Source organism: Atractosteus spatula, chromosome 9, assembly GCF_055471065.1.
Source record: "Atractosteus spatula isolate fAtrSpa1 chromosome 9, fAtrSpa1.hap1, whole genome shotgun sequence".
Taxonomy (NCBI): Eukaryota; Metazoa; Chordata; class Actinopteri; order Semionotiformes; family Lepisosteidae; genus Atractosteus; species Atractosteus spatula.
In genome coordinates this window covers 36033344-36060664 of record NC_142714.1, presented here as the reverse complement: position 1 = coordinate 36060664, position 27321 = coordinate 36033344, and the positions used below count along the sequence as shown (strand labels likewise).

Below are 27321 nucleotides of genomic sequence, written 5' to 3'. Positions count from 1 at the left end.
ATACAGTTAATCTGAGCAATATCATAAATCAACATTTTACCATTAATAAATGCTTGCTTTCTATAGCACTTCTCACCCAATTGATCCCAAAGGACTTTAGATATTGGAGGAAGCCTATCTGACCCATTACTAAAATGCAATTGGGTGGCACACAGCAGCCACCATGTGACCGCAGCCCCACTGCACAGTGGATTCACTCGAGAAGGGAGAGACCAGCTTGTGCAATCCAAAGCAGGACTGAAACAAGACACTTATTAACACTTATTTGGAAATTCTGGTCCAAAGATTAGAAGTGTTATATCCATAAACAGTCATATATTTCACATCTGTTTTATTAGTGGAGACGAAGGGCTGATTTATCCATATTGCTATTTAACAAATGCAAGTAAGAGACTGAGGCTTAATGAAAAAACAGCCTCTTATGCCTCACGAATAGTTTATTAGTTCTTGTAGCAAATATTATTTCTCTCTCATCCTAGCGTTAATCCCGCATCAGCAGGGTCTGCCTGTCGGCACGCTCGTCTCCATTAGGTAGTTTGAACCAAATCTTTGAGCTGACGTTGCCATTAAATGCAGAGAATACTCCAACCAGCGCATCGCTCCACCTGCCATCTTGGGGAGGAGAACAAAGTAATGTAGCCAATTCATAGAGGGGGATTATTAGGAGGCATGGGAAATTTGGCCAGGACGCCAGGGTTACACCCCTACTCTTTTCGAGAAACACCCTGGGATTTTTAATGACCACAGAGAGTCAGGACCTTGGTTTTACATCTCATCTGAAGGACAGTGCTTATTTACAGTATAGTGTCCCCGTCACTATACTGGGGCATTAGGACCCACATGGACCGCAGGGTGAGTGCCCCCTGCTGGCCTCACTAACACCTCTTCCAGCAGCAACCTTAGTTTTTCCCAGGAGGTCTCCCATCCAGGTACTGACCAGGCTCACACCTGCTTAGCTTCAGTGGGTTGCCAATTGTAAGTTGCAGGGTGACATGGCTGCTGGCTTGTAGCAAATATTATTTATTACTGGACAAATATTAATATTAATTTTAATATTATGAATTTTCTTTATTACAGCTGCATTTATTTTAAAATGTATGTTTACTTGAAGAATAAAATTTAAAATAATTTTTGTGTGCCCTATTAAATTTGTTGCATCTGATTGTGAGTATGTTTAGCCCACTATAAAAGGGTACTATAAGGATACGGCACTATAAAGCAAGTCTAAAAAGAAATACAATTTCTTGTGACAAAATACAATGAAATAAGATAAGATTAGATCAAATAAGATTAATGATGGCAGTTATACAAAGGCTATGACAGATTAATACAAATTAATTGTCAGGACCTGATTTCCCTGGGCATTTTCCCAGTTGTACCTAAGAAAATCTTATGGATGCTATTCATACTTAGCTTACTGTATGTAATAGCAAGGATACATGAAGTCTCACAAAGATGGGAGCTACAACTTCAGGAGAACTACAAATGTGAATGCAATCCATACAAAGGGAGAGAAAACTAAGTTTCTGTTACTGGTGAACCATTGGAAATGGTAGAGATGAACTACTGTACAAGAAAGGGATTAGTTCCTTCATAAAAGATTAATCTGCAATGGGAATCCAAGGTAATGTATGCATATGTATGAACTGCTTGAAAAACAAGAAATGGCAGATCATCTTAAATTTTCACAAATTGTGCTATTTTGTTCTTTTAATGCAGGTACTAAAATGCTTTGTACTGTACAAAGAACTATCCGCGCCAGAAACAGATCACTTAGATTACCAAAGGATGCTGGGATCTTACAATCTTTCTTAATGAATTTAGATGCTGTAACTCAATGCAGGAACATGTGAAGCTGAGATAGGCTTGTTTTCTCATTAAAGTTTCAGTACATCAGCGTGAATAGTATCCACACATTTTTATCATAAACAATTTGATTAATTCAAAATGTTTTACTTGTTTTATTTGCTCAAGTATAGTAAAAATCCATTTGAATGACATACTGTATTGATTTAGAGTGGGTTCCATTTTACATATCCATATCTTGGCTTTGACCTTCCTACAATAATAATTATATATTTTCTACCATATCATTATTGCCATTATTTTCTATCATTTATTTTACTTTTTTAATAGCTTTGAATCCTGAGTAATAGAATCACTATAATGGTAAATTAATATGTATATTATAGATATACTAATACTGTATGCATTTACTATACATTACACTTTATTACTGTATTTTCTAATATAGTATAGCTTTAGATGGCTTATTTGCCTAAAACAGGTATGTCTTGTGGTGAACTTGCACATTTATCATTTAATTGAACAGAATTTCTACAGATGACAAGCACAGAAAATGATCTTTTTTTCTTTGGTTTGAATATGTAGGTGTTTTGGAGCTAAAAGAAGAGACAATTGAAAGTCTCCTGGCTGCTGCCTGCCTTCTACAACTTTCTCAAGTGATTGAAGTGTGCTGCAACTTTCTTATGAAACAACTACACCCCTCCAACTGTTTAGGAATCCGGTCATTTGCTGATGCACAGGGGTGCATGGACCTCCTAAATGTTGCTCACAGTTACACAATGGTAAGAGGAGCAGTAACAGTAGTAATAACATTATCAGTAAGGGTTTAGTAGCACCAGTACTAATGTTTTATTATAATTGTTCCTGTTTCTGGAATTGGTAATACACACCTAAAAATATACAATGGAAAACAAAGTATTTCCCCTCCTGCATGAGCTATGCAAAGAGAGAACCATGGCTGCTCCATCTCCCTTTCCCCTGTTCTCTCTTCTCTTAATTCCACTCACTCCACTCTCGCCATCCACCCTCTTTTTTCTGCCCGATTCTGGTCAAAAGTCCATCCCACCATGCCTACTGTCCAGCCTATGTTTGTTTCGTCTCTTCCATTTTCCCAGTGCTCCTTTTTACTGTCCTTGAAGGTGCCTCTCCCCTGGTAGCTGGTACGCAGTCTGCACTCACTCCATCTTCAAAATCTGTGTCTATCTTTTGGGCATCCTTCTGGGGGGTTGTGACAGGTTTGACCTTTGGAAAATGCTGTCATTTCGTCAGCCAGGTTAAAAGCAAAGTATTAAGTATGCTATCTCTTTATATGCATACTGTAAGTTATTTTCATTTTACTACTGAACTACTGAAATCATGGTATTAACAGAAATTTGGGAGGAGGTCTAATTCTAAAAACTGTATAAATATATACAGTATATAAATACTACCTGGCTGCCCACAACTCTGTGTTAATCTTTTCTAGCACCCCTCCCTCCATCCCAGCTTCACTGTTGCAGAATTCTCCCTGGTTCAGTCCTTTTAAATGAGGAGGGTTGTGAAAGTGTTTATCTTTGCCAAAGTATTAAGTATACTATTCCTTTATATCTGTTGGCTCATTTAATTGTTATTAGAATTTCACTGAATTACAAACTTGATATGAATGTTATATCAGCCTATAGTACTACAGTACGTCTCTATGAAGTGTTATAGTGGTTATATAAGACTTCACATAAAATGTGTCTGAAAATAGTAAATACAAAAAAAAAATGATTTTCTACTTCATATTGCAGTTTATGAGGGATTCTCCTCCACATTTTCAGGAAAACAACCAGACTGGGAAAGTTCTAAGAGAACTTTTATGAGACATGACCATGCATAATGGCGGTTCTTTCACCTCTACAGATGACGTCATACTGCCTGGCTATAAAGAGATACAACACTGTTTATGTAGTTTTGAATCAATACTTGCACAGTTAATTCCTGATTGTTTGCATGGAAACAAAAACTTCCAGTTGCTTTTATGAGGTCATAGTTTAAGTTACTCATCATAATCACAGTTCATAGGTCAACTTAGAAAATAATGCTAAATATTTTTTTACTTGTCTACAGTTAATAACAACATGCTCATCTTTTTTTCTTTTCAATTCTGTGCAGTTTTAAAAAAACAAATAATGTAAAACTGAAAATTGAATTTGATTAAAGATTATTTTTTATATTATAAAAGCAAATAAATATGGTGAATGTGGAGCACACTGACTCAACATTTAAATTTAAGATCAAATTTTTGATCCAGATACATTCTCTGGCTCAATAGAATGTCCTAAACTCCGAGGCAAAAAACACTTTTTTTGAAAAAAGAAGAGGTCACACGTCTATCTTTGTCATATATAGACAGAACAGAAAGGAAATGGAGGAAAAGGTTTCAGACTAAAAGCAAGTGCAAATTCAAAAGATGACACAGTAGAAATGAGGAAAAACGCTGTAAGGCTCACTGTTATCTCTTAAAGAACATCTGGACAGACTGTTTACATTGGATAACAGTGGTCCTCCAGAGTGCAAAGGTTGATCCAATCACAGGACGCACGCAGGAGAACCTCCTGTTCAATGATTTCAATCTTGCACACAGAGGCTTAAAGATTTCCTGTCCCATTATCAGCTGTATTTACATTAAACATGCTATTTTGAAACCCTTCTATTTTTTTCTTTAGAAACAAAGCTATTGTGGCATTCTGTTCCTCTTTCTTCAGGAATGTTTTTTCCGACAAATAGCAAATCTTGCTATTTGTAATTAACAATATTAGTCTTAAAAAGCAAGATGAGTATGATGAAATTACATCTGGAGTAACATAAATTAATTTTATTCACACTATTTGTCTAGGATTTAGTACATATAATATTCTTTATATAAATCTTTAATATGAATCTTTATATATTGTATAGGAGGCTAAATAAAACAAATATAATGATATCAGTTACAGATTCTCACTGAATATGAAAAGTTTTAAAAAGGTCTTAAATAATAATTAAATGCAATTAATGTTATTAGAAATTTAATTTAACATGCAATATAAATTATGCTGTTACAAGAGCACACAGCAAGCCTTTAAGTACCAAACCTTACATTCTTTGTTCTGTCCTTGTTTGCTCTGTTCTCAGGAAAAAAAACAACATTTTATATGTTTTTCCAAATGGAAATGAAAGTCTGAAAATTAGAATTATGAGTCTTTGGCTCAGGCTACAATGTTTACTCTTAAGGCCAGTAAGGGAGCTACCTGGTTTGGTCAAATATCCACAATTTATATTCAAGTCTTTCTATACATTTTTGCATCTGTACCATTCCATTTTCCTTTTTGGTAATTTGTTTGATTGTAGCTTTCTCATTTCTATGCATTCTCTTTGCTATCACTAATTTTAGATATGACACTAGCGAGACTGCTGTAAGGACTTTTTTGTTTTTGAAAAAGACTTTTCATTTCAGTATATAAATCCATGAATCCATTTGATGCAGAAAGCTGATACTGTGGTAGTTCATTCTAAACTGAAAAAATACTTTTCAATTCATACACTGTTAAACTGAGTTTTATAATGTGTTTTATTATCTTTGGGAAAATTATTTTGCACTCCACCTTTAATATGTTTAGAAAACATAACCAGTGAAAAAATAGGCAAATGGACAAACTTCAATTAACTATTCTTAACAAAATGCTAAATTGTCTTAATTAATACATAATGATGTTGTACAATACTGGGGTTTTTTGGATTACATATTGCTTAAGTGAAAGTCAAATAGATCAATACATGGAAGCTAATTCATTAAAATGTTCCTTGGTGAGATCATGATAGATTTCGTATAGGCACAGTAATTTGGTACATCCTGAAGTGATCAATAACTTCTGTGCATTTCTTAGTTGTAGGGTAGTGTGTTCCAACATTTAATCTTGAATGCATTACATGCATCACAGAGATCTATCCTCTGCAATAAATCAGTGAACAAGCTTGTGTGAAGAGAAAGAGAAGGTAAAGTCTCCCTGTCAAGTTAATGTCAATGCCATTTGTAATTGTGTTCACAGAAAAGCAATTCTTAAAAGTAAATGATGTGTATATGTATCTGAACATTATGATGTTAACATTATTATGATTCCTTAAATAGGTGACAGCTAAATTTTAATATAGAAACTGGACATATAATTTAACAAGAACTAAAATGTTTTAGATGTTTATATATTTTACTGGGTTTCATAGTAGTGTGGTTAGCAATGCTGCCTTATACTGTAGCTTTGAAGTTATTGTTTTGATTATGGTCTCAAGCATCTGTTTTAGAGGACTTTTCATGTTCTTCACAAGTGTTTGTGGGGTTTTGCCCAGTGTTATTGCTTTCAGATGTTTGATTTTGTCCCTTTCTGTGAATATCCTAAATTGTCCCTTTTCTGTGAGGATACAAGATACTGCATAGGTGTGTTGAGGTATCAGATTCTACTTGCTTGTTTTGACATTTTCAAAATCTAAGAATGCTAGGATCCTAAGAATGACAGTGAACAAAATATTTGTACATGTTTGCATTTATTGCACTTGCAAAATATGTACAGATGTATATTAACTGTTTTTCAATAAGGATAGGCCTACTCTGAATGGAGAAGAGCCTTTATTTACTGGGTTTCTCTACATTAAGGAACAGTGCTGTAAAGGAAAGGGCTGTCTTCCTTAGGGAAGGTGATACCTGCTTTATATATAAACCATCCTAGTATCAGGACTGTTGAAATGCTATGCCCTAAAATCATTAAGGATTTGCAGTCAAACACCACACATGAAGAGAATGCAAATGATTCATGTTTGTCTATTTATATGTAATATATTTATTTTTTAAGAATGGTGTATATTCCCATGTAAAGTTGACCTGTTTGACAGTTTAACTATCTACAGTATTCAATAACAATAAAAAGTCTACAGTAGTATAATAGTATTTAAATTATTTTTATAGCTAATTGAATAAATGTGTCAAAAAAAGTCTTAATTAAAGCGTTTATTTCCCCTTTTCCATGCTTTGTATACTAGGAACACTTTCTAGAGGTTATACAAAACCAGGAGTTCCTCCTGCTACCAAGCGCTGAAATTGTGAAGCTCCTGGCCAGTGATGACATTAATGTACCAGATGAAGAAACAATATTCCAAGCTCTTATGATGTGGGTAAGACATGATGTACAAAGCCGACAGCAGGACCTTGGACTTCTGCTGTCTTACATCCGGCTACCACTTCTCCCTCCACAGGTATGAACCGTATTTAATCAAGCTCCTCTTTATCCAAGGATCCATAAAATAAAATATTTTACATTAAGGTGGTTATGAGAATAGAGAAATACATAAATGGACAGAATTAATCAATAATTAAAATAATCATAATCCCCAAATTGTAAAGACTTTGCCACAAATATACAGGAGTGGTTGGTACAGATGCAGTCATCTTTAATGCATGAGGTGTCAGTCAGTATACTGTAGTAGGTGCAGCGCTACCCTGAACAGCACTACATGATACTATTTTTTTAATAATCTGATGCAGGACTGCAGTACTCTGTAAAACCTCCAGATGGCACAGTGAATTAAAGTACTGTATCTGTAAGTATTTTTCAGACAGATCAGTACAGTAAAATATAACATATAACATAAAATGTTTATTCATCCATTAGTGCTTTCCTCTGCTAATCATAATGTATGTATATTCTAATACAGAAAAACAATTTCATTAAATACAATTACACACAGCTCCAACAACATGCAGCTTCTGTATACTTAATGTCAAAATATGGTGGAACATTAACAAAATTATTGTTTTTTGAATTACAGTTTGTATACAGAATTATTAGAAACGGTAAAAATATAAAACAGATAATTTTAAGATTTTAAATTTTGAAAATATATCACACATTGTGACTTTAAAGACATATTGTTTTTAAAAGCAAATCAACACACATAAACAAAAACAAAAAAGACTTAAATATGTTTTGAATAGTGATTTGAATGACTTTGTCAGCAGGGAAGTACTCTCTCCTCCAATATCATGAATATTCCTTTGACTCATTTTTATTTTAGGTTTGTTTTTCAGCTAAAGAGAAATTATGATTAGATGTTTAATCATATTTAATTGCTGAAAAAATCTATTAAATATGAAAAAACAATCACAAAAAAACACTTTGGTACTAATAAAAGTTTCCCTTTTTAATTTAATTTTCAATTGAATTCTAATTTGAGCCATTTAGATAATATTCCTATTTTTTGTGTAACAGAAACAAAATAGCTGTAAGTAAAATCCTATGTATTTTAGATGTGTTAACCCTGTTATCTTCATATCAACTATGGTACCTTTAATGTATATGAGAGTAAGATAGTTATCAACAGTAATGATTTATTTCAAATTAATATAATTAAATTCCAAAATGTTTAAAACACTTTTGAGGAAAAAAATCATATATTAAGGAAATTATTCAAAATTAGATCATTCCAAAATAACGGGGTTTTTCAAATTTTTCAAACTTATTGTGAATCTGCCAACAAAAACTACTTCTCCCAGAAATCCAAGGTTCTGCTTTCTTGGGTCCTGCAAATCATGCCCATCCTTGGTGTTTTATAATTACTTACTGTACATAACTTATGTTTGTTCAAGTGTATGTTGTTTATTGTTTTTAATTTGAATCTTGCAAGTTTTAATAGGAAACGAGCATGTAAAATGTTTCCAAAAATAACAACAGCAAGTGTTCATGGAAAAAGTAAATCAGCATGTCAGACCTTTCCAAACAGATCTATAGCAAGTGATTGATTTAAAGAATTTGATGTAGAAAATTTTTATGAAGAATTTGGAATACTGTTTTTTTTTTATTTTCAGCTACCACTACCAGCTGTATAAATATACTATAATACCCTTATTGATGTTCAGAAACATTATTAAACTTCTGTTATCTTTTTCAGCTGACAACATTTCCCTTTAGTTACTTCAGTTAATAATATTAGTATTCTATTTTAAATGGATTTAAAGAAGTAGTACAACATTAAATTAAGCTACTGTTTCACTAGCACCACAAGTGACACTTATTGATTGTCTTTGAGCAGTGAAAAGCTGAATTCAGCATGTGGAATAATAATGCGGTACAGCAGTTATTATTTTCCTCTGTTCTACACAATCATTAACCATACTATCGAAGCAGCAGGATGTTGCTCATGACAGGCATAAATTTAAAAGCATTAGCAATAACTGTTTATCGATCGTAAACCCCAGGTACCAGATGGATATTTTACAATCCAACTCTCTTTCAACTGCCACTCCAGCCCAAAGCTTTTTGACACTTTCAGCTTTTAGAAGTCCTCAGCTGGATCTTGCTTTATTTACCAGTTCCTCTCAATCTTCTTCTTTTTTCTTGGATGACTTTCTCACTTTGATGTTCCCCACACTTAAACTTTTTCAACCTTAATGGAATTTTCAGATTCCTCAGAATTCCTCCAGCACAGAGAATACTTAGACATTTTTCCTCCTTTGGGTCTCTAGGGATCATCCTCGTTTTTAACTTTTTTGTGCCACCTTGTCACAAAGAGGCTGCATTGGCTGCATTTACATCTACTTAAAGTACAATATGCACATCATACTTTGGGGCCCATTGTCTCTTATCTTCTTGACTTCTTGCTTCATCTTTGCATCTCTGCTATCCTGGACATCAACTGCACCGTCATTGAATGCTGTGGCTCATACCGAGCAGTGGATTGGCATCACTATCTATAATGACCACCCTCTGTCTTCCAAATACCTCCAAACTTTCACCTGCCATGCATTGTCCAAAGACTTTTACAGTATCTTTACCAAGGAAAATAATGAGGCCAGCTAATTCATTGTATTGTGTGTAGATTCCCCTCCCTTTTCAGAAATTCAGGACCTCTGATGCCATTACTACATCTTTTCAGAAGTCATATTCCAGCATTTCTTAACCAAGCCAACTTTAGCACTGAATGCTTGCCAGCCAACCCTTAGATTGGTGCTATATTCTTCATCTAGAAATCGTATTTGCCATGCTTGAACCCTTAAGCAGTGCTCCTCAGAAGTTATGGAGGATGTTTGTCAAATATGAACTAAATTAACTCTTAGCATGCTCACCATGTCCTGTATTTAAGTACTACTTTGGTGTCACAGGGTGTCACAGGGTTCTCATATGTTCCCCTTCTTCATCCTTAAATAGGAACCAGAAAAATATCTCAGACTTAATAAATATAAGGCCTTGACACATGGTGTAATAGAATTGTTCATGAGTCCATGACACACTTTTTAAATATCATTAAAAGATACTTAGCTTTTTTAACAGGTTCTGAGCATTAAGTCTGTGAATGACACTTTCATCTAAGAGTTGTATAATATAGTTATTCACTGTTCATGATTTTGACAAACTTTATATTTGTATCTTCCTTCTGTCTAATGCCCTGAGTCTACTGGTTATGAAACTATCCTTTCTAAACATTGCATTCTGTTTTCAGCACTCAATTCATAGTTTACTGAAGAATCACAGACTGATTATAGCACTTGTATTTTAAGAAATAATGGCACCATGTATGGGACATTCACAAATAAATATAACTATCTATATCCAAGAGCAATGACTATGAAGTTTTATTTCAAAATGCTTTCCTAATGATTTTATTTTTAAAATAACTTTCCTATTGGTAGTTTCTTAAAGAAGCCTGAGAAGTGTTGGAGTAGAAATTGCACAGATTGAAGAAAATCACAAATTGGAGTGTGATCTACTTAGATCTTGGATCTAATTGGAGTGTCAAATGTACATATAGATGAAGTTAATGTTCAATGTTAGTAGATGAACTGTATAGTCTTATTATTACTTTTCAACTTAGCTTCTAGCTGACTTGGAAAACAATAAGATGTTTGCTGATGATCTGGAATGCCAGAAGTTGCTTATGGAGGCTATGAAATACCACCTGTTACCTGAACGCAGACCAATGCTACAAAGTCCAAGGACGAAGCCTCGGAAGTCCACAGTAGGAGCACTATATGCAGTAGGGGGCATGGATGCCACTAAAGGTAAATGCAGCTTGAAGAAACTTAAACAAACTTTGCAGATCGCAGTGTACACCATTTTATTACTAGATTCATTGAAAAGGAGTATTGGAACCAATAGAATATTTTTTTTAAATAATATTAAGTATTAATTTGCAACCTGGCAAATATACAGTGCTTCAAAGTGTGATAATACACAGCTTACAAAGTTATGTCAGTGTAATAAAAAATCAGAAATCAAAAAAGGGTGTTTTACAAAAAGATAAAAACAGAACTCAATAAAAAGATTTGCACCCAAACCTTATTGAAAGCATATGATTAGAGTATGGGATTGTTAAAGTGTGGAATTGGTTCTTGTGATCCAATTTGTACCCGAGCAGTTAGAAAATATTGATTGTCATACCCACATCAATCTTTACTTATATATCTGTTATATACTGTATAAGTGTCTGTTGGATTCATTTTTTTATGTACCCATGCTCTTCAAAGTCCTTTGTAAATATTTTTCATAGGAAGAAAACCTCACAGAGATACTCTTACTAGTCCTATTTCAAAATATCATCCAGATGAGCTAATCAGTTTCAGGCAAAATAATTTTCACTTCCATAGTCACACATCCACTTAAGATATTCTGTGTGTATCACACTCTGTGAGTAGAGCAAGAGTACATGATATAAATGAAACATGAGGCATTATAGTCCTGGAAAAAAGTTCCGGAGAAGGCTAAAATTATAACATGAGACTTGCCAAGCAATTAAAAACGAGAAAACGTGCTGCTGGTGACATTCCAACTCCAGCAATGTTTTAAAAAAGAGCTATTCCCTGGCCCACAAAATGATAATGAAGTCTGTTTACAAAGAAAGAAATTTAAAAGATGACAAGGATTCTTAATTCTTCTGCTTGAGCTTCTACAGGCAGAGAAAAAACATGACCAGGAGGCTCAACAGATTAGATCTTTTGGGAAATTTCTTATTCTCAGCATTGAATATGATTGCGGTATGTTTTGGTTAGTTTAAACTAAGCTTATGCTATATAATTTTCTTAAAATCTAATTTCTTTATTAAACATTGAAAATGAATGTGAATTCCTAAATTGTGATATAGTTTTGTCATTTTTCAGGAAATCATTATTCCATAGAAAGCTTAGCATAGCATGTACAGTATATTATTATGATGATGATGATCATCATCATCATCATTATTATTATTTACCGACACTACCCGTATTTTGTTAATTATCTTGACACTCTGCTCTAGCCTTCTATAACCAACTGGGAGAGAAAACGTGTTACACCCACATGCTCAATTGCACAGCCATTCATCATTTGACATGTTGTAAGCTCACTGTGTCTGACAGGAGAAGTAGCACTACCTGGAGGAGTGGCCTTTTTCTCACTGACAACAAACTGCGGGAACTGCTGTTTGCTAGAAAACAGAGAGTCCTTGTTGACTAATGCCATGCCCCAGGCTTGAACACTCAAGCCACCAAGTGTAATCTGTGATTCAAGCCAGCAACTTTACTGCTTGAGCCACTTAGGAGCCATGACTATTTTCATTCATTTTAAAATTAATTGAATTATTGAAAAATACAATAATAGTCTTTATACATGTTGTGGGAAAATAGGACCTCCCTGAAATGAAAATCATGTAACTGGAAAAATATACTATATAACCCACTGTAAAGTTTGACTTGCTCTCCTTGGCTTGTTTTGTAGGTGCTACAACAATTGAAAAATATGACCTACGTACCAACACTTGGATCCAAGTTGGTACCATGAATGGAAGGCGGCTGCAGTTTGGGGTGTCAGTAATTGATAATAAGCTCTATGTTGTTGGTGGCAGAGATGGATTAAAGACATCTAACATGGTGGAGTGTTACAACCCAATAACAAAAGTATGGACCACAATGCCACCAATGTCAACTCACAGACATGGATTAGGTAGGACGAAGACACTCCTTATTAGTTCTTAATATAGACACCAAAAGTTGCTATTAACCACCGTGATGTGAAGTACTGTACATTAATTATATATATTTTTGCAAAATTAATTTTTTCTTAGTTCCATAATTTGTTTGAAAAGGATTCTAAGACTTTGGGTTTTGCCTCACATTTAAATTTGAGCTATATAAAATGAAATGATGGTATCAGTGATAATGTACAGATCAGATTAAATCTGATTCCCAGCAGAGATGTATAGCAATAGAAAGCTTACTGGCAGAAACTAGCATGTGATGTTTCCTGAAAATTCAGTGGTAGAACAAATGATTCTCTTTAATTACACCTTCTACTCTCTGAAGCCCTTACAGAGTACATTGTTCCTTTAATACTAATTTATTTCTTACTGGAGAAGAAAATGTAATGTGTTTTGGAAATTGTTTTTATTGCCTTCCTTTTAAAATTTATGCTGCTCGGGATAACCTTTGTTTCCTGTTTAAAGAAAATGCACATATTAAAATAACATTGAGGTGATTTAGAAAGTGCATTGCTTTTGAAAACACTACATTTTAATTGCAATATTTGGATAGATTAAACAAATATTACTTTGACATTTTTATTTGCTCAATTGAAAAGCATCTGTAATTGCAAAAATGACAATATAGTGGGAATTTACTGAGAATTGGAATATAGTTTTCAGATATCACAGCTATGTATGATTCTCTATAGAAACACTATATGCCATACAGTGCCACTTCATTTATCATCTCTCCTTATTAATCATCATTAATCTGCATGAGAATTTCAGCACCGCTCGCTGAAAATAGAGTTAACTTGGAGAATCTGGTCAGAAGACTAGGATGTATGATTGGGAATGATTATTGCATGATTAGGAATGAGGTACTATACAGTATGTTTGTGCTAGGCAGGTAAGCTTTTTTATTGTTATATTCGTTGGGGTACATTAGATGTCAATGCGTTTTTGAAAGCATGCTATCTTGCACAAAGCTCATAAATATGGCCTCTTTGATGATCAGAGAAGGGAGAATCCATAGTGCCAAGTGTGTGTTACAAACATAGTTTTGTAAGAATCAAGGGGACCACACAGTCTGCCATTAAGTATTCCAGCTGCCTCCTTCTCTTTTTTATTGTTAATCATGTGACTTGTCTTTTTTATAACAAAATACACATATTCATTAAATCTTCACATACAATTGGCAAAACCTTGTAAACATACAGTATTGTAATTGTAGGTCAGTAAACAAAGTATCCAATTTTCTACTTAGTAAGAAAATCATTGTATAATTACAGTACAGTATATTAAATTTGGAGTGTATATAGGGTATAGTACATGTTGAATTTAGAACTTTGGATTTAATTCTAATTAGTTTAAACTTGAGCACTGAAATGTTTGTTGACACTGAAATCAGATTTACTGACCATTGATAAAGACAGAAGTAACCCATTCTATATGTATATATATATTACTGATATAACAGAGATATAACATATATATTTTACTTTTCTCTTTCATTTGGGAGGAATATTGTAACATACAATATGATAGAGTTTGGGATCGATGGACTTCCTTAACTCCCAGACAGTTTTAGTTTTCAGAGCAGTCTGGACAGGTATTTGTAATATTAGGTGAAATATAATTTCACAAACAAAAGAATTCTTAAACTTTATATCCCTCTTCAACAAATATTAGACAGTTTTGAGTAATACATCCTTTTCACAACAGACTGCAAATCTTGTCATTATCAAACATGCAGTACTATTGCTACATTTTGCTTTTATTGATAAGTATGATATGATTACATTTTAGTGCATCAAAGTCTGGTGTGAAAACTTTATTTTTTAGCTTTGTTGAAAGATATTGAACTAAGAGAAAAAAAAATCATTAAGTGGTTTACTAACAGAAGCATAACCACCTGCAGTATTTTATATGGGAAAACTAAACCATTCTGTTTACTCCTTTCAGGACTTGCTGTTCTTGAAGGACCAATGTATGCTGTTGGAGGACATGATGGATGGAGTTATCTAAACACGGTTGAAAGGTGGGATCCCCAGGCACGACAATGGAATTATGTTGCAAGCATGTCGACTCCAAGAAGTACTGTAGGAGTCAGTGCGCTAAATGGCAAGTAAGTAATCACACTGGCTGGATGAATTAAAATGTAAGTGTTTAAACATGTCAAAAACAAGTTTAAATTAGTGTTACTGACACATTTGCATATACACCTAAAATCAACTTGGTCAAAAACTGTATTCATAAACAAAATAAACATGATATGTATGATAGGTATTGCAGGTACACATATAACTGATCTTCTGAATTAACATTTTCTTTTTTATTTGTTTTTCTTAATATTTAGGTGCTGTACAGTTTTAGACACACTTCATTACTATGACTGATTCATTTATATATATAAATATATAAATTTATATTTATATTCATTTAACTATTACATGATTGATAAGCAATGTAGAATCATTACAAATAATAATGATAATATAATTTAAATTTCACATTGTCTTGCAAGATACTGTGGATTTTATTGATCAATTCTCTATGAATCTTTGGCTATAAGAAAGCATACAATATGAGCTAGAAGTTAGATTTGTATATGCCACACACCATTTCAGACAAAGCAATATTTGTTTAATTACAGTATGTTATTCTCAAAGTCTTAGCAGTGTTTTCATCCGTTACCATGAAACAATAAGCACAGACAAGATCAATGAAGTTGAGAGGGCTGGTAAGAGCAGGAAGATGGGCAACTGATTATGAAGGCTTGAGCTGACCTCAGTTTTTTAATTTTGTATCATAACTTGTACTATAGGCATTACTTGCAAAGACAAAAAAGCCTCAATTTCAGAGGCCCCTTTTTCTTCTAACTTAAGCTCTTAACTTGATAGCATCAGCTACTGTATGGTTACATTATCACTCCTTTCTAGCTGTGCCCTTGCGGCCTTTCAGTTGTAGTTTCTGAATTAAATGCCACTTCTATTTCTTTTCCTGTGGATTCCCTTTGGCAAAAGGAAATAGGCTAGGAGACCAGCAGGTCTCACATGTCTTTTGGTTGCAAGTGACTTTAAAAGGCTGGTGTCCGTTGTTGTCCCACAAACTGAAGATTAGTTTTTTTTTTGTTTTGTCTAGAAATCTGAAAAAAGAGTCCTGCTATTGTTATAAAAGAAACAACAGGGACTTAAATTCTTTGACTGATAACTATGAATGCTTTTCACTTCCAGGTCAGAGTGGGTTCATGTACAAGATGTTTCCTCTTTTCTGTTCTCTGCCACAGTTCAACAACACCTTGCTCCAAAAAGTGTGTATTGCAATTAATACATGGATGCATAGACATTATAATGACATACTTTTTAACACTTTAAATGGTAAAAACATACTTATAGAGAGGGGGTCTGAGAAAGGTGTTTTACAAGATGTGGGGCATGTCTTATATTGGAGGATATGAGTTCAAACATCAAAAGTTTTAATCTTCAAGGAACATATAAAACATAAAATATATAAAATAATATAAACAGTATTGTTACTATGTTTTCCTTTGATTATTGCTATTATTAGTAGTATTATCAGTATCGGTTAGCCACTACTGTAAATTATTATACTGTATACACATTTTTACATTTTTATTATTTCAATGTGAATGGGTAATTACTCACTGCAGTAATATAAATTAGACATTAAGTATATTAGTACCATGCATACTAATTGATATTTTTTTGTTGGGATATGTGTAGTTACTATGTAATTTTTGTGTATATACGGTATACTGTTTTTAATATTCACTTAATGTAAATTATTATGTGAAGAATGCCGATTGTAAGAGTCAGCGTTTGGTGCTAAATCCTTAAGAGAAACAATGATTAATGCAAGAAAAAAAGCCAACTATTTTTGAATGGCTGGTTTCATAGCCTGTGTAGGCAAGATACATTTTCATCCTCTTCCTGGCAGAGAGGATGTATTAGTAAATGTATTACTAATGGGCATTACAGTGGAAAGTGGTAGATTCAGCTATTTATGGATTATTGTATAGCCATCCTTCTACTTGTGAAGGTCAATGACCATTTGCCTGTGAAGTTTTCTCTAACCTTAACTATTATAATACATGCTATTACAAAGTTTTCTGTTTTACCTCATTTAATACCCCAGATAAACAGGAAACCTTTGGAGGCCTCCATATACATCTAAATGCATCTATTTCACTTCCAAAGAACAGAATTAGTTCTATTTAAAGGAGTACTCAGAAGTGTAAATAAATACGACCCTCTTGTTTTCTGGAATTCAATTCAATTATTTATATCAAATATTATTCTGCTCTATGCAATGCTATTATGATTGCAGTATAACATTATTAGAATTTATTAAGGAAGAAAATGACCCAATCCATAACTCATTCTGCTATGTGCATATTCTTTCTGTTTCATTGGTAACGTGAATAAATCATACCCTTCTGTACAAAGTGTATACTGTGGTTTAACCAAAGACAAGTAGTGCAAGAAAGATTTATTTAGGGTTTTCATCTCATTCTTTCAGGCTGTTTGCTGTTGGGGGGCGTGATGGCAGTTCTTGTTTGAGGTCAATGGAATGTTTTGACCCTCACACCAACAAGTGGAGCATGTGTGCACCCATGACTAAGCGAAGAGGAGGGGTCGGCGTAGCAACTTACAATGGTTTCTTGTATGCAGTTGGAGGTCACGATGCTCCTGCTTCAAATCACTGCTCTCGGCTTTCGGACTGCGTGGAAAGGTAATGGGCCAAGGTTTATCTTGCTGAACATAAGTGTAGTTTGTTAATACTTCTAAATTACAATAATCCTGACTTATTACTTATTACTCCATATTCGCATCTTTAATCCATAGCTTCTGTATAGAAAACTGATCACTTGATCTGATAAAATGCTTTTCTAAAAATTGTAGCTGAAACACTTAGATATCAATGCTCTCGGTATAATGCAATTTGAGTTGTATGATGCATTGGTATATCACTTTGTATAACAAAGGGTTCTAAATCACTTCACATACAGGAGGGGAACTACGTCATCCACCACTAAAGCATCCACATACAGATCCAGCCATTAGAATGCATGATGAATAATGCAGCATAAATGATTTATACATACAGGTACCACATTGCAATGCAGTTTTTATATTCTGTTGCAGGATTGCATTACTTTGTAAACACCGCCAGGTGGCACAGTAAATGCTAATGTGGCATATGGAAGTATTTGAGCTGTCACCTGAAAACATGTGGATTCAAATCCCGGTCAATGCTTATCTCTGTAGGGACAATATTTCCAATTATAGAATTTAATTTGTATACTTTTTATACTGTATATTACTGAATGTTGAATATTAAAAAGAAAGTAGGTCTGTTTTATAGGAAAAAAAAAATACTCATCCAGATCTATAAAGAATAGTTTGTTATGATAGCTTGTTGTGAATGCAATGTTTTTTTTCAGGTTAACATCCACATTAAAATAATCTATATTTATCTATATTTTTCTATGTAATCTATATTTAATGTTTAATATTTAACATTTTCAGACATTTCCAACATACCTACAGTGTATATATAGTACTGGTTCTACTGTATACAGTATATTTTATACAATAGATAAAACATTCAACATTATTGAGAGACAAGTGCACTGTCTGTTCCTCAGGCCATTACAGGAAATACACACTATATAATTATTATAATTATTATTATTGTTGTTGTTGTTGTTGTTGTGAGATTGTAAGACAGTTTCTACATAGCTTATAAAGAAAGAGAGAAAGACACTGCCCTGCTTTTTATCTGTCACTTAAAAAAAGTAAATATAGTACATGTGTTATTCAATATTTATTTTAGCATGAGAGTGTATTCTCCCCAAGGGGTGAAAAGATGAGAAGATGCTGTAATGTACAGTGTTATACAGTACAGTGTCATATTAATGTTAATAATCTAATATCTATTAGTTTTTTTTAATAACGTTGCACTCCCCGTTTAACGTTGCAGTTAAATTGTTTTATTGTTTTACAATTTGACAATTTAAGACAGAACAAATACATTTGTGAAATTACATTCCTGAATGTGCCCCACTGTGTTCTATAATCTTCAGGAGAACGAAAAAGTCTATTAAAAAATTATTACAACTTTGATCAGTCAGCTCCTCCTCCCAGAACCTGTTAATTGCTGTGATGAGTTCTTGCTTTGTGCTATGTTTTGATGTCTTATATCGTATGATATAATATATGACTATACGAATATATGTCATGATTGTTACACTAGAGTGAAGCTTGACATAATTTGTTGCAGTTATGATTTTATACTGTTTATTTTTATTTCTTACTTGTGGCATTGGACTCATGGCTATGAAGTTCATAGCCTCACCTTATCTTGCAAATGTGCTCATCTCTGCGACACTGCACCCTTTGTAATAACTGCATAGTTAATGCCTACAGATTGCTTTCTCAATCTGTCCAGTGGTTGGGAAATTGGGGCTGAAGTTACTGTCTTCCTCAGTTTAACGTCGGATGGATCCCCAGTACTAGTGACTATTGGGAATGTGTACTGAAGACAGAGAGTGAAAATAAAAGCCCACACCCTGTCCCCCCCACCAACTATGAGGAGATAATTCGCCACCAAGGCACAAATCACTCACTCCATTGCTACATTAGAAAAGTTAGAATGAAATCTTGTTTTGTTGTTCTCGCGTAATGTACACTCACAAATCAGGTAAAACTGATGTAATATAATTATATCAACTACTAAGAAGAAAAAAAGGGCGGCAAACGTGTAAAATGTAAAATATAGAATATTAATTTAATAATTTTAAAATATACATAGTAGCATTAAAATGTTGTATTCAAAACGAAATGCGTATGCACATTCAGTAAACAATTCAATCTGTTCTGGACAGATTTAAATTCCCTTGCTCTTTCTTAGTATCCTGGAGATCGCTGATCTGGAGATTCATTCATATTTTTATTTTAGGATTGATCTTTTTTTTCCACAGTATTTGACATACTGTGATCTATAAAATTATTAGAAATGGGAATATAGTTTGCAAGAATTTGCTTTATTATGTCCAGGGCACAATCTGTTAAAAAGGTACAGTAACTGTGATCAAACCCAGACACTATTCCGTGATATTGCAGAATTCTAACATTGAGCCACCAATGCCTTATAATTATTCTTAAATTAATATTATCAGTGATGTTTAGAGACATTATTATAGTATACTTTGGCTATTTTTATTTTTACCTATCAAAATCACCCTTTAGTTACAGTACATGATCATATTCCCTATTAAGTGGATTTAAAAAAGTACTACAGCTTTTCATACAACAATCAAAACAGTAGGTATTCTTAGAAAAGGTTAAAATATAATACCTTTTTATAAAGTATATATACTTTATATACTGTAGGTACCAAACGTATTTAAAAACTTTGCTGACATACAGTAACTGTATTAAGTAGTATACAAGTAGCCATATCACCCTGCAGCTCTCAACTGGCTACCCACTGAAGCAAAGCAGGGTTGAGCCTGGTCACTACCTCGATGGGAGACCTCCTGGGAAACTATGGTTGCTGATAGAAGTGGTGTTAGTGGGACCAGTGGGGGGTTCCCACCCTGCCCACCCTGCAGTCTGTGTGGATCCTAATGCTCTGGTATTGTGGTGGGGACACTATATTGTAGTGGGCGCTGTCTTTCGGATGAGACGTTAAACCAAGATCCTGACTCTTGGTGGTCATTAAAGATCTCCGGGCATTTCTCGATAAGAGTAGGGGGTTATCCCGGTGTCCGGGTCAAATTTCCCCCCTCGGCCTTTATCGTGGCCTCCAAATGCAAAGGCATGATTGGCTTGCTCTTGCCCTGCAATGGACTGGCGCACCGTCCTGGGTTTACCCTGCCTTGCGCTTGTTGCTTGCCAGGTAGGCTCCGGCTTCCCATGACATCGTATGGAATAAAGCGGTTTGGCAAATGACATGGCAAGTAGTATACAGTAAGTGACAGAGTAAAAGAATTTGATGCAGAAATTAATGAAGAAGGTAGAATACTATTGTGTAGTTCGTTTTTTTTATTTTTAGCTACCACAACCAGCTACTGTATGTATTGTACATTAAGTATAATATATTTAAATTAATAAATTAATACTTTTATGATATTCAGAGATGTTATACTGCATTTCTGTTGTTTTTATTTTTAGCTACCAAAATTTCCCTTTAGTTACTTAACTCCATATCACCATGCCATATTAAGTGGATTTAAAGATTTAAAGTAGAGAAACATTAAATGAAGCAATAATTTCACTTATACTGTATCTAAAGCACCACAAGTGCCATCTATCGTTTGTCTTTGACCAGTGAACCACATAGGGAAGTATGCTGCATTCATAATGCAGTACGTCTAACGCAACAATGAAAGTTAGCAGTTGTTCTGAGTGGCTGCATCTGTAGGTGAAATGTCACAGCCATTATGCACCAGCAGATCCATGTCACAGTAGATCCAGGGGAGAAGTGAAGCATTACCTTACCAACTGAATTGAGGTGGAACTTTAGGGAATCCAGATTGTGCAAACTTTGAGTGTACTGTAATTCACCAAGCCCAACACTTATTTTCACTGATATGTGATCCTTATTGACCAAGTAGTCAGCACCTTGATTAAGTCTTGATTTAAATATTGTAAAAACATTTACAACATTAATAATAAAATGGAGAGTACATTTTATTTGGTCACCTTTCTCTCTTTATTAACCATTTTTTACATACAATAGTCCCACTATTCTTTCTAATGTTTAAATTCCGCCTCACCCCGAGTATTGAATTTCACATTATGTTTGTGTTACAGTTTTGGTAGCCTAATGAACAGAGACACACATTCATTCATAATTGAACATTCTTTACTTTTATTTTTGATTAATTAGGAAAAAATAGCTATTAAAATTACTATTTTACATTTGTTTTCAATTAAAAGTGTTTTGAGCACTTAGTTCAAAATAAACGTGATACATTACTTAAGTTTATCAGTGCAATTTAAGTCATGAATTCACAACTGATTTACTTAGAAGAAGAAGACAATTTAAGAAGAACAATATTTCTATGTTAATGCAAGCATCTTTTCTCAATCAAGTCTCCATGCTGGCAGACATGGAAGCCTTATTCTTTCTGATGTTCAGATGGCAGCTTTAGATATCAGTTTTATGTTGTCTGCTGCCAGCAAAATTGATAAATAATTAGATTTTATTATTATAGTTTCCAGGAAATAACATACTGCAATAAGTTCTCTCTGATATCACACAGACTTGCTACATTTGCTCAACAGTGTAATCACAGTCTTTCGTTAGGATGTTTTTTATATTTTTTTATTGCATAGTAATAACAACAAAGATAATTTCAGTTGTGTTTTTGCTTTTTTTGCTGTGGAGAAACTATTTTAACAAAATATAATGTGTTATGTTTGCATCAAAGATCTAAATCTAAAGTCTTGAATCTATCCCTACAACATTTCAGTGTTGCAGAAACCATTGTAGAATTCCCATCTGGTAGTAGAATTTCAAAACAGAAGATTATTAGTGCTATGGGAAAATAATAATTGCCTTATTTCAGTGAATGTCCAACTGCTTCAAAAATTATACTAATCAATGTTTCCTTTTTGCTGCCAACCTTTGCAACCTGGAGTTTTCATTATCTTTTACATTACTTGCTACGTTCACAATTCTTAAGAATGCTGGAAGTATAAAGATGCCTGTTTTTATTGTCTATTTCCTTGTAGTTAAAGTGCAATTAGTATTTTTTCATATTCATTCATGTATATTTCAGTTATTTTCAACTGGTATATAACTGATATATAGTATATATCAATACTTGTTTTTTTTATTTTTGTTAACATACCATTAGAGAGCTGTATTCACAGATAAGAGGTCACAGGACTAAATTTTTTTTAAAATTGAAAATAACAAAATATCTGATCTTTTACTAACTTAAATCCCTCATGTATTCCTATTAGCATTGCTGCTAATACAATTTTTCTAAATGAACAAACAGTGCCTTGCAAAAGTACTCAGACCCTTCCTACCATGTCCTATTTTGTGAATTTACAAAATTATGCTTACACATTTTTTAAACTTATTTTAATACTTTTTCTATTCCTGAATGCTCAAACTGAAGACTAAGGGTAAGATAAGTTACATTAAATGTCAACAAAAACTAAAAAGGAAAATGCAAATGGCATACAGCATTCAGACCTAATTTTCAGTATTTGGTGAAAGCACCTTTCACAGCAATTAGATTTGCAAGTCCTTGGTTTAGACATTTTTCGCATTTGTCTTGGCAGATTTGCTCAGGGTTTCTTGGGGATTGCTGATGAACATTTTCAAGTCTTTTTGCTGATTCTTAATAGGATTCAAGACAGTACTGGGGTCATTCAAGGATATTCACTTTCTTATTCTTAAGCCACTCCAGTAGTTTTGGACTTTGGGTCATTGTCATGCTGAAAGGTGAAATATATTTCTTCTGGTATTTTTCTGGTACTTTTCTCTGTCCATTTCAGCTTCACTCCTGACATCCTTTCAGTCCTTGCTGATGAGAAGCTGGCCAATAAAAAAATGCTGCCTCCTCCATGCTTGTCTGCACAACGCACTTCTGCAACGGAAGAAACACATTGCATTTAGACCAATAAGTTCCAGTGTTGTCTAAAAGGACTTAAAAAACCTTTAGCCATGTTTGCCAGATAACTTACATACTGTACTTTGTAGCAAATTATGTATGGAATTTGCTACCCTGTAGTACTGGCTAGTTTTGTATAGGGCTCTGGATATTGTTAGCAGTTTCACATTTTCTCTCATCTTAGACATTTATCTTTCCCTTTCAAAGTGGTAATTATCTACTCAGTTTAGAGGGATGAACTGATCTAAGATCTAAGGAGTGTCCAAGTGGTATGATGCAGTGCCCATTTCTTGATGACTGACTAGACTGTGCTCACAGAAATGTTCAGAGACATGATATTATTTTCTACCCTTCTCTTAATGTGTGTTTTTTAGTTACTTTATCCCTTAATTGCTTTGAAGGGTCCTTAACCTTCATGGTTTAGTCTTTGTTTGAAATTCGCTATCTGTTCAAAAATCCACACAGAGATAGTATTTTCTTATGAAATCATGGGTTTCACTGTTATTGCACACTATTATTGTCAAGTGTCATGACTGCAAACTTTAAAGCAACAAAATGTGAAAACTGACTTACTGTATGAAATGTGAAACATGATGTATATCGCCATAATGACTCTGATGTATTTTCTGTTGGACCAGAGAATACATTCTTATCATATGCAATGCAAGGCAACATTTTAACCATGTACTTTTTGTTATATTATTTGATTATCCTGCTTGACATCTGTCTATGCTTTATATTTATATATCTAGATATACAGAATGACACTACCATCCTTCATAGATCCTGAACTCTACCTGTGTAAAGCATACCCTCTGCTGGAATAAAAGCCACATGAAAAAAAAAAATTGTGGTGTGAGAAGCCATCTAGTGGCAGAGTTGTGAAGCTGAAACAGTGGAACAGTGGTTAACATTGCTGCCTCACAGCTCTGCGACCCTGGGTTAATTTCCTGGGGTGCTATCTGTGTGGAGTTTGTATGTTATCCCTGTGTTCTCTTGGGTATCCACTTTGTGCTCTAATTTCCTCATGGTCCAAACACATACTGATAAATTAATTGTCTTCTAGGAAAATTAGTCCTGGTGTGAGTGTGTGTGTGTTTGTGTGCCTTGTGATGGACTGGCATTCCATCCAGATGTATACTGTCTTGCTTCCATTGCCTGCTGGAAGGGGCATCTTTTAAAGGGGTGAATACTTTTGCAAAGCACTGTAAATCAGTTACAGGGCAAACTTTGACAATGTAATGAAACAAGTTAAAAGGCTGAAGGTATTAATTATCCTAGTTCTACTTTTGTTTAGAAATATGACTTTGTTAGGCAAGTTGAATTGGAATGAAGCAGTGCTATTTAGGAAACTTTGATTTGTGGCTTTTCTGCTGAGCCTTCATATTTGTATCATGAACATCTGCAATAGTCCTTTAAACTTATAGACAAAGTACAGGTGTACACATCTTTAAAGAGACATGTACTCTAATGACTTAAAGTTAATAGCTCTTGAATGTCTTGAAAAGTATTTGTAAAAAAGTGTGATGTCATAACAGAATCTTGAATTATTCTTATAGGTATGATCCTAAAACAGATGCGTGGACTACTGTGGCACCGTTAAGTGTCCCAAGAGATGCTGTGGGTGTATGCCTATTGGGGGACCGTCTGTATGCAGTTGGTGGATACGATGGACAAACCTATTTGAACACTGTAGAGTCCTATGATGCACAAAATAATGAATGGAGTGAGGTACAAAACACAATCAATATCTTTTTTAAATGAATGTTTTATAAATATAATTGATGATGCTGCAAATACTCTGTTACTCTTTGGAATTCAGCTAATGGAAAGGCCTTTTATTCACATCATGTGTGAAAGAAAATTTTAACCAGATTATAGATTTTATGGTTTCACTGAATCAACATTGTAATTAATTTAGAATTAATATTTCATAGTATAGTGTTTATTTTTGTTTCTGAAAATGTTCATTCTCTATACTCATGGCATAACTCACATTAATTTTATTATTTTCAATATTCTTATGCACTTACAGTATACTATGTGTAAATTAGAAACAGTATTTACCACAAAATTATAGTTTATAGTATATTTTCATTTGTCCTGGGAGTGGAAAACTTTGAATATGCAAACATATTACTTGCAAAATAATTTCTGTATGAAATGTACTGTATGTGGTTATCATTAGTATTGTAGAAGAAAGTTCTGCATTGCATACACTGTTCATATTATTGGAATCATTGCAAATATAGAAATCACAGTGTAATTACACAACTTTTAGGGAGCCTTAATGTAAAGCTTTACTTTCTTTAAATCATGTTTTTAATCCAGGAGGTGCCTCTTAACATTGGAAGGGCTGGTGCATGCATTGTTGTTGTCAAGCTGCCTTGAGAACTGGAGATTTCTGAAGCAGAAGATTCTTTACGTGATGTGAAGTACCAACACCACTGATGCCATGACCAAGTACAAATTACAGCATTCTGTGCATCTCAAGTAGTCTGATACCTAACTGAGCCACTGTCAAGGGGATTATTTTGATTACATTCTACCATAGAAAACCCAGCTTCTCAGAGCCCTGGAAACCTGACTAAATCAATTTGGTTCTTAGTTTAGATGAATACTGTACCTCATAACCTTTCTCAAAGCCGGAATGACAAGCTTGTACATTCAAAATGTATTTTGTTTGGGGATGAATTTTTTAAAACATTGTATTAAACAAATATTAAACAACTTGACACAAGTATTTTTCATCTGGCAACAAAAATACAACACACACAGCCTTCAAGAAATTCATATGAAATAAGCTTATTTTCAGATGTAGTATATTTTTTAAATATGTGGCTAGTAGAACTGGTCTCTGATTTAACTAAATAATACTTAATTCTAAAAGTTTTTTTTTAATTCAGGAAACAAACACAGCACCTGCAGATAGTAAGTTGGGTTCATAGTGCTCTGAAGGGTCAGTTGTGGTGTGTAATGTTTTGAGGAGTTATCTTGTCCTGTAGGATTTTAGTTGGCTCCTGGTACAGTATCTCTATGTGAAGACATACAGTATAGGCTGACCGAAGATAGCTTACATGCGCTTTATGTTAATTCTTATTTATGAGATAATGGCATACCTGTGATGCCCTGTTTCTTTTTCTTCATTTCTGTGGTATTATTGCTCTCTTTGGAAAGATAACCAATGGCATAGATGTACAGAACCTCCTCCAGGTGTATTTTCATGGTTTATTCATGAACTGTTCCATTGTGGGCTATGACTTGTAGCTGATAGCCCACAATGACCCCAAACCACAAAGAGCCAGGGCAACACTACTGTATATTTACAAACATAACAGAATAACAAAACATTCTGAGTGCATCACAAACATACACAATAGAAAGTAGCATTTTAAGCTATTTCTACAGTACCAGTACTTTAAATGTAATTCAGAAGCTTCATCACATTGCTCCTACAGGCCTCATTCACTGAATACAAAATTCATATATAAAGTCATACAGTATATATCATATTCATATGCAGTATAGGTTACCTCACAATTCCCATACTTGACAGTTTGCTCACTTTAGAAATTTGAGAAATGGTATCACATCTTATTTCTAAAGAAAGATCAGGATCAAGCTGGTCTAAAACTAAATTGCCTAGGTGAGACAATGAAGCAAATAACATTTTTGTAAAGATATGATTACACCTTTATTTTTTGATATTATTAAAATATCATTTTGAGGATCTGCATAGATTCATAGACACAAATTTACAGTACATATATTTACATATTATATGGCGACATGCAAAATTATTCATTTCCCTTGCAACTGTTATCCCATTTAGTTGAATTAATAATGATTTATATATAGTTAATACTGTATGTCTATTC

At 33.8% G+C, this 27321-nt stretch overlaps 1 protein-coding gene across 1 annotated transcript in view; it reads left to right on the top strand.

The window, feature by feature from the left end:
- klhl4 (kelch-like family member 4) overlaps window positions 1-26183 on the top strand; it is a 96529-nt gene extending 70346 nt beyond the window's left edge. Inside the window, exons 4-11 of the mRNA XM_088924969.1 lie at window positions 2392-2588; window positions 6841-7053; window positions 10666-10852; window positions 12543-12767; window positions 14749-14911; window positions 17326-17538; window positions 25003-25174; window positions 25775-26183. Of these exons, the coding sequence (XP_088781095.1) occupies window positions 2392-2588; window positions 6841-7053; window positions 10666-10852; window positions 12543-12767; window positions 14749-14911; window positions 17326-17538; window positions 25003-25174; window positions 25775-25834 (1430 nt within the window). The 3' untranslated portion in view covers window positions 25835-26183. The remainder of the gene's footprint in view (window positions 1-2391; window positions 2589-6840; window positions 7054-10665; window positions 10853-12542; window positions 12768-14748; window positions 14912-17325; window positions 17539-25002; window positions 25175-25774) is intronic.
- Window positions 26184-27321: the final 1138 nt, after the last annotated feature.